The 8,864-nt window shown below is 46.7% G+C and overlaps 1 protein-coding gene across 4 annotated transcripts; it reads right to left on the bottom strand.

Annotated features, from left to right (window-relative positions):
* Positions 1-2,548: 2,548 nt before the first annotated feature.
* MTRES1 (mitochondrial transcription rescue factor 1) lies at positions 2,549-7,845 on the bottom strand. 4 transcript variants are annotated; one of them, XM_069804974.1, is made up of 4 exons: positions 7,663-7,845; positions 4,792-5,230; positions 3,881-3,953; positions 2,549-3,014 (listed from the first exon to the last, which is right to left on the bottom strand). In XM_069804974.1, the coding sequence occupies exons 1-4, from the start codon at positions 7,697-7,699 to the stop codon at positions 2,838-2,840; spliced, it is 726 nt and encodes a 241-aa protein (XP_069661075.1). In that variant the 5' UTR covers positions 7,700-7,845; the 3' UTR covers positions 2,549-2,837. The 4 variants fall into 4 exon arrangements, with proteins under 4 accessions (XP_069661075.1, XP_069661076.1, XP_069661078.1 ...); XM_069804975.1 differs by lacking the exon at positions 7,663-7,845 and adding an exon at positions 6,830-6,969; XM_069804977.1 differs by lacking the exon at positions 7,663-7,845 and adding an exon at positions 6,834-6,892.
* Positions 7,846-8,864: the final 1,019 nt, after the last annotated feature.

Genomic DNA, 8,864 nt, shown 5'->3' with positions numbered 1-8,864 from the left:
ATCCCCAAGTCCCAAAGCATTCCTGGGGTTTACGAGTGGGGTCCTATTCTGGCCCTGTAAGCTCTGGTGTGTAAGCTACTCCTGCTGGAGGTGACAGGCAGTGTGACTGTACGTACTGATAAGCACTTGACAGGTGACGAATGGTTGCTGACCAGCAACTGGAGCTCACTGACGTATTACTCACATCTTTCTCCTTGTTTCTCTCAGCACCCATGGAGATTACGGGAGCCTCTTAGAGTAGCAATGGTAAGTGGAATTGGGGAACAGAGGATGCATCTGATCTGTTTATTTCCAGAACACTTGGTGCAAGCTCCAACAAACAGAGTGGAGACTGCAGTGCCCACAATGAAAGTACAGCCTGCCACGTTCCTCTGGCTGCTTGCTATGCTGAATCCCTTCACTTCTGCAGTGTAAAGATCACCAAAATCCCCTAGGAAAGCTTTCCAGGATCATGTCCTCTTAAGAACCAATTTTTTTAAAAGGTCACTATGCCTCTAACAGATTAACTAGATGTGTATCTGCATCTTCAAACATCTACACAATGATTAAAAAAAGCCCAAACCAGCACAGATTTTAGCTATGCCTGAAGAAAGCTAGAAATGATGCTAAATCCTGCACTCAGCAGCCACCACCTCTGAGGCTATGGACAGCAGCCGGTTGTCACGACCCAGGCTGCACAGACCAGGGAGTAGTGTTGAATTTGGAATTCCCTCGGGCTAAATTAGGGTGAAACGACACCAAAGGATCAGTTAAAAATGTTATTCATGACAGAAGCAAACTGAACAGGGGAGGCATGGTAGTAGGTGGTGGGGTTTCTCACAACAGGAATTGGCATGAGACTACTTCTGTAAACCGTGTAACCACATATATCAACGCAGGGAATAAAGAGATCCCTCACGTCGAGTCAGGAGGTTGAAAGCAGACCCTCTTGCTTTCTAGACTCCTTCTCAGAGAGGAGCCCAGGGGCGGCTGGATCCACTCCTAGCCCCAGGCTTGGTCAACGGGTTTGTGTCTTAAAGGGACGAGGTGTAGGGGTTGTGGAAAAGGAAAGAGAGAAGACAGAGAGAGAGAAAAAGGAAAAGAGAAAGATTTCACCAGCCCTGGGTCCAGCGTTGGTCCAGCCAGCCAAGGGGTCTGCGTCCGGTGGGCTTATACACCTGGGGCTTCAGTTTGTGTCCTTTTAGCATGCTTGCCCTTCCTTCGGGCAGGCACTTGAACTCATTAGGCTAATGAGCAGTTTGTGAGCCTTTGGGCTTGGGGGTCGTTTGGGGGGTAACTTCCCGTTCCCTGCAGTCGTGGCCATTTTTTGATCTCTGTATCAGAGCAGGGAGCTGGGCACCCTCCAGCACACCCTCCTCACCCCGTTTCTGGTGGGTGCTGATCGGCTGCTTTTCACCTGGGGTTCCTTGTTATGCAGAGTTCGTCTTTAAGCAGAACCTGCCCCACCACGATGTTGGAGACATTAACTCTTTCAATCTCTCACACCGGATCAGCCTGCTTAAGGACACAGTCATCGAGTTGCTGTTGGCAGTTGAGCCCAACAGTTCCCATGGGCTCCTAACCAGGTGAGCACCATTCCTCCTCTCACCTCAGAGACATTTTATGCAGTGAAAATCCCGTCATTACTTTACCAGAGCTTTTATGTGTACCTGATAGTCTGATGCTTGACCAGAGCACTAGCTTTGCTTTATAAGCAAGTTTCTTGCCTGCCCATTTAGATTTCAAGAACACCAAAGAAAAAGCATCCCGGAATATGCTCCTGCTGTCTGTTCTGGGCTCTCTTCTTCCCTGTGGGCTCTCCAGACTAGGTAGGGAGCAGACCATGGACTGGATGAACAATACCTACCTGCTCTTACTGGCCAGCTTTCCTGTGGACATACACCTGCATGTGGCTGTCTAAACATACATAAACAATAAAAATTCTGTCTGCACCACAGTTCATCCAACAAGTTGCTTGTGTTGGGAGAAGCACATGTTCAATGTTACAAGTGCAAGTGGGTACACCTGAGATGCCTGTCCTAAGTGACAGTATTTTCCTGTAATAACACAGACATGAGCTTTTCATCACAGTATGGTCTGACCTTTGCTCAGATCTTTACACCACCTAAGTATTAAATATTCTCTTAAATGCCACACTGAAATGAATATGTGACAAATGGAGATTTCACTTTCCTCTGCACGGTTACTTAAACAGTAAAAATCAGCAGTACTACATGCATCTCCTCATGGATCTGCCTTCTCCATGAGAGCATAGCATCGCTGCCATGATTCATTCTGTCACCGTGAAGCTTCCTCATTAGAAATACACAGCTGCAATCAGCATCCTTCTGTATTCTTGGTATAGTAGCAGTGTAGGTAAGGACAGAGTTGGTATTGTTAACCAAGATCAAACTAATAATGAAAAAGGAAGCAGTTCACATAATTGGGGGTTTTATCCCTATTATCCGTAACTATTTCACGAATCTAGAGATAAAACTAAGAAAGCAGTTCTGCTTGTTGTGATGTCAGCTTTAATGTAACCTTTCTGATTAACAAAATCAGACAGCAATTAAACAGTGATCAAATTAGTCTTTATTGGCTCATTGTTTGTAACATCTGTAAGGAAACTGCCTGGAAATGTAATGGGTGGATCTTTTATGCCACAGTACTATGAAACAAAACTAACAGCAAAAAGCGACAGGCTTATTGCATGAATATTGATGTACACAGCAGAGGGAGATAACATTCTGACACAAGCCCTTAAAAAAAAGGGTACTGTAATTTTGTTTAACCAAAATTCGTATTTAACAACAAATATGGTTTTCTGCAAAAATCTTATGCTGCCACATACAACCCCGTTACTTAAGTACATCCTGTTTGGGCACTTTTAAGTTTTTCCAGCGCCTCAAAATTACTTTGTATTTTTCACTTTCAGTTTTGTTAGATACTTTTTTTAAGACTACCCGCATAACTACAGCAGTTCCTGTTTCTTTATCTTCACCTACTATGAAATCCAGCGTGTCACCAACTTTCACCTGGAAACAGAAAGAGAAGATGAGTGATTATAAACATTCCTTGGGGAAAACAAATGCCCACATACTATGTCCCATTTTAATTTTGTTCCTTCCATTTAATATTCTTATCTTGCAGGAGAGGAAGAAGGCAGGCAATACTTGACCCAGTATAGATCCTCCAGCTATGAACTTCTAGGAAAGCCTTAGCAATAAGCAATTAAAATGTCTCATGACCTTCTCTGCCAAGAGCTTTACCCTTCCTGTTCTACAACCAACACCTAACTGTGAAAAAGGTGTAATGTAGTATGTTTTTTTCCTGAAGGGTGTTTCCTGCCAATCTTTTTGTATCAACACAGACACAAACAGCAAAATGCAAAGTTCTAGCTCCCACCTTTAAAACAGCTTAAAGTGTTTTAAAGAACAGAGTGCTGGTCAACTGCTCTTCTAACTGTGCTCCTGTGTGCTCTATTACAGACAGAGTAACCTTTCCTGAGCTACCCCAGTTTCAATCCCTATCATCAAACTTTCTCTTTTTCTTTAATCATGTGCCTGCTCCACCAGTATCTCAGATTTAGTCATTCCCACTCCATCAACCTCGCATCTATAATCACTTCCTTCAACAACTCGGAAAGTTCTGTCCTTGCTGCTGTCTGCCTTCTCCTGACTTTCAGCCTTAGATTTTGCTCTCTAATAACACAAGTCTCCTGTCTGCCTTAGGCAGTAATGCCTTACCAAGAGAATCATAGTCACACACACACAAAGCTGGAAGTGGTGTTAGCAATGCCATTAATTCACCTTTGCAGAGCGATTTAGAGGGAGAAGAGGAGGTCATGCCTTAGTTATTTTCTTGTATGGTATTAAAAGATTTAAATTTTAAAAAGTCTTACAGTTCTACTTTTCTTCCATAGTTTTTCTCCATTCAGCCTGAGTTCATTATTGTAGAATGCATCTTCTACTTTACTGAAGAAAAACAAGGTTTTATTGCATTTACAGTGTGCAGCAGACCAAATGCAATTGTTTCTTTGCAGACACACAAGAACACCATTCATGTGCAAGGCACATTTCCACAACTCTCATTTGCGCATAAAGGATACGTTTATTTAAGGTCAGGACAGACTTGAACTGGAAGTAAAGAAAAAGTCTTTCATAGATATTAAATGAAATAATACAGTTGCTCTGAGCCACAGGTGCAAGCAATAAAAAGCTGCTTCTGACAACCTGTCTCCTGAATATCCAATGCATAATGTCCCCTTTCCTGCATCAGCCAGTTTAATAATTTTTAAGTGATCAAGTTATACTAATACTCTGTTCTAACAACATTGCAATATAAGGCTTCTGCAGGTTGCATTAGATCAAACACTGTGATATATTTATAGACTGCACATTTACCTGGTTGACCTAGTATGTTAGGTTTATACTTACCATCACCTATTTCTACAGCCATTAAGTAGCATACTATTTTACTCCCTCAATCTCAAATTAGATCTTTTTGTATTACTTAGTACAGTATTTTGTGTTGTCTTCATTTTAAATAAATAGTAACTGACAAAAAATGCCTCCTCAGCAATCTTAGAAATATCGCCAACAGCGAGAAGCAGAGAACAGGCTGTTTCAAGGGAGGTAAGGTGAAACAAACAGGAACACCCATACATCCAAAACATATTTTTAGACAGTCAAAACAGCTACACAAAAAAAACCCCAACACCAAATACTGAGTTATTCCAGCAATAAAAGTGTATCAAAACTCAAATTTTGCATGACATCTTTCTCATCAGCAGGTTGTTTCTTCCATACTTACTTCCTTGCAATGTCTAGACCAGCTTTCATGATCACATCATATCGAAGAGACTGCACTACTTTTTCAAGATCTTTGTAATCTTTTACTACATTGGGGTCATTTTCAAATTCATCTTCCAAATCGCTCTCCTCTTCATCTTCATCCTCTTCTTCCTCTTCTTCCTGTACGGTTTGTCTGCTCCTTTTAGAGCTTTTGTTACTTTTGTTCCGCAGAGAAAGTACTGAGAAATACTCTGGAGAAAGTCTTAGCGCACAGAGTTTTACTGGGGAAAAGCTGGAACATCTTCTGTAGTTTACTGTGCTTGCTTGACAGCTACAGAATACGCTTCTCCTCCAAGAGGGACATAGTTTATTAGAAGGGAATTTCTCCCACAGTCCAAACCAGACATTTAGTTTTCTAAAAGCAGTGATGGGGAGTCTGAAGCCAGTCATAGTATACCCTAAAATAAAACAAATATTCGCATGTAAAAATGAGCAACCGCTTTGAGTACTGGAAGGATTTCTCCAGGTACGGCATAATAGTTACTGCAAAAAGATGGATTATCTAGTTCCTCACAGCGCAACGCCTCATCTAAGAGCACAAGGCTATACTGGCTTTAAGATCGGCCTTTCTCACTGTCTACCATTACAACGAGCTAAAACACCAGATGAAAAACAAATGCTAAAACCCCCAGTGGAATACTCCGGTCACAATTCCTTTTCTGGTGTTCAGTATTAACTGTCCAAACACATTTGTGGCATTTTCCTCCCTACATCTGAAATACAATTCACAAAAGAAACAGAAACAAAGTTAACTATGTCATAAAAAGCGCAGGGAGACCTACATTTATCACAACTCATTCTCAATAAAAGCAACTTGCTCAACAGCGCAAGCAAGTAAACCCAGAAGAGTTGAAAGCTGCTTAACCTCAGTTTCTGTTCGGACCACAACCCTCCTGCGTGGCAGAGTGCTGCAGAACGTTCCCCCCCCCGTTTCTCTGAATCAGAATTAGCATCATGGTAGAGTTCAGGAGAAGTAACACCGCTTGACGTACTGCAACAGGACCAACGCCAGCAACAACAGTCTCATGTGCGAGCTCCCCCGTTCTGCTCCTTTCTGGAGCCATCTCTAACCTGGGACAAGTAGGTGGAAACACCCCCCCCCAAAAAACCAAAACCAAAACAACAGATGTCTTTCAACACTCCTAGAAACTGATTTACAGTCCTTCCTAGCTAGGTGGAGTGCTGGCTTTTATTATGGCCTTGTATGTGTGGCAACACGTGTTTCTTCATGAGACTGGAGTTTGTTCTCCCCACACCCAGGTGAACTCTGCCGAAATCTGAATGAGGTGTCTGTTGTGGTTGGGAAAAAGCCCTGATCAATGGGGGCAATCACTGGCCAAATAAAAATAACCACACCTCCCTTGGCTTTTTCGTATTTAAATACGTCAACTCAAGAAATACGACGTACGGTTTAAATTTTAGGCCGCTGCAATCGTCACAGAAGACCTACGCCTCTCCTCCGTTTGGGGACAAACTCCCAGAACAGGGATCCGAACGTGTAAACAGTTATTTTCAGTGCTCGATCTTTGTGCCCCGCTGAGGCAGCCGCAGCCAGGCGGGCCGACAGCAGGCCCCAAGTGCGAGGGGCGGCCTCGGCCCCTCACGAACCGTAAGGCCGACGGAGTCTCGCCCACCGCCCGCCCGCTGGGGGGACGCAACCCTGAGGGCCGCTGAAGGCGGGAAGCCCCTTCAAAAGCAGGCAGCCAAGACGACGCCAGCTTTCGCGGCGTGCGATGGGGACCCGCAGACCCCCCCCCCCCCCCCCCCGCCCCGGGGACGGCCCCTGACTCCGCCGGTAAGGCCCTCGGCGGCGGGCCCGGGGTGCCCCGGCTTCTCCGGCCGCTGCCCCAGCAGAGGCCGCGGGGCGCGGGCCTGCCCGCCGCCCAGCCCCGCCGCCACCGCCGCCGGGGGGGCCCACGCCGGCCCCCGCAGCTCCCCCGTCCCCGCCGGAGCGGAGGCCCGGCGAGGCTCGGGGAGCAGCGGGCCGCCGCCGTTACCTGCGTCCTCCAGGCGCCTCGGGCCCGGGCCTGCATTCGCCGCCGCCGTCCCCGCGCCGCCGCTCGCAGGCCGGAGGCGGAGCCGCCTCAGCCCGGGCTCGGCGCCCTCTGCCGGGGCCCGGGCCCGGCGGACCGGCTGCGGGTGGTGGGGGGGGGAGTCCGGCGCTCCGCTGCGGGAGCGGCGGCGGGAGGGAGCCGGGCGGGCTGAAGCGGGTGCCCTGCCGCCCCCTCCTCCGGCCCGGGGCGGGAGGTCGTGCGCCTCGGCCCGAGATCCGTCCGAGTCGTTTCCCGTTACCGTTTTCCCCATCGTTATTTTTTCCAGCGTGCGCTTTTCCCAATGTAGGCTGGTTTTGGGGGTGGGGGGGAACCGGCAGAGCAGGGGTTTGCCTGCGGGGGTGCCTCGGCAGCAGCTCCCCCCCGGCCGGCTGGCGGCGAGCCCCGCGGGGCCCGGCTCTCCCTCCCTCAGCGCCGATGCCGCTCTCCAAAGCTCGCAGCCAAAGCACTCGGGAGTAATTGTGTTAGTACTTCTCACGTCGTTTTGATCTGACGCGCCTCTGGTTTTCTCTTCGCAATGCTTGTTGGAGCATTTTGCCTCTTACCAGACCAAGCCCACCCCCCGAACGCGGGTGCCGAGGGCCAACCCCGGTTTCCAGCCCCTCAGGCTCTGCCCAGGTGCCCAAACCAGAAAGCAGTGGAAACCTCTCACTGGGGAAATGACTCCAGCAGACGCTAAAGTTTCTTGACCACAGATTAATTTGAAAGGCTTGGCCACCGTGACAATCTAATCCAAATCCCACTGTGGCCTGGGTTTCCCCTGTCCTTATCTTTGTTACCTTCCTTCACATTACGTCTCCCTCTTTCGCTCCACATCTCCGTTACCGGTGGTAATCCGTAATCCCTTCTCTTTGGAGCTCAGAAACTAGGAGAGGTCCGTCCCTCCTTCTGCCTTCTCCCAGCTTTCTCTCTGCCACACACAGACCACACCTCTCTTGGTGCTTCTGAATGCTCTGATTGCTCAGCACTTGGGGAGTTCTCTGTACCCGTACAAAATGGGTACAAAAAGCAACCCCATCACATTGGCAGCATCTTGCCCTGATGTAAATGGCTGTACAAGGTTCAGGGTAATTTTGGCAGACGTAAGAGCTCCTCAGCTTTAACGTTCTGCTTTAAAATGCCCGTCACCTCACCTGAAAGACCAAGCCTCCCTTGGAAAATTATCAGCAAATACAGCAAGTGATATAACTGTGGAGCTACTGCTGCACAGCAGCTGTGCAATAAGCATGGGCCTTGTAAGCGATTGCTTACTTTTACACCTGTATAAACTTTGTCATAAAATGTTTGAATGAGAGTTTTTTATGTCAGAGATATTTTGTAATGGAGCAATTCCTTGGCAAAGATATTTCCTCTCCTTAGAAACCTCACCGGGAAGGAAGCTGCAAACATCTTTACGTCTTTATGTATTTTGAATGTTCCAGTTCCCAGTACTGTGAGATTCTGACCAATTTCAGTTGGGATTATAGCTGTTAGCTTTTTAGCACTTTTCCCCCCATATGTCTTAAAATATACATACATCCTTATTGAGGAAAAAAAAAAAGTTGGTAACTTACTTGCATTCATAGTGGCACATAGTGAGTCAGAACAGAAATTAATATTCGAACAGTGGGGATTCCCTGAGCAGAAATGCTACTTCCTCTGGGGGGGGGGGGGGGGAACCCACACCCAAAACCCAACACATACCCCCTAAAACTAGTTTTCCATACACCCCATTCTTTTCAGAGCTCTTAGAATTTGATTTGTCTCACATAGGATTAAAGTAATGCTCTAACTAAGAGTGAAGGTAACTTACTCTTAGTAAAGAAAGATATAAGTATTGGTGCCTTACTAGGCTATTCTGGCATTACACATCTTTACTGCATATTCCTGTTGAAAGGCAAGGTAAAGAACGTGCCTAAAATCACTCTGTCTTTTATATTCTTCAAATATGATGATACAGTGGCATCTTACCAAAACCAGAAAGTAATCAACTCACTGTTCG

The sequence above is a fragment of the Haliaeetus albicilla genome, chromosome 17 (genome assembly GCF_947461875.1).
Source record: "Haliaeetus albicilla chromosome 17, bHalAlb1.1, whole genome shotgun sequence".
NCBI lineage: Eukaryota > Metazoa > Chordata > Aves > Accipitriformes > Accipitridae > Haliaeetus > Haliaeetus albicilla.
Note: the sequence above shows the minus strand (reverse complement) of the source record. Positions and strands in the feature narration are given on the sequence as shown.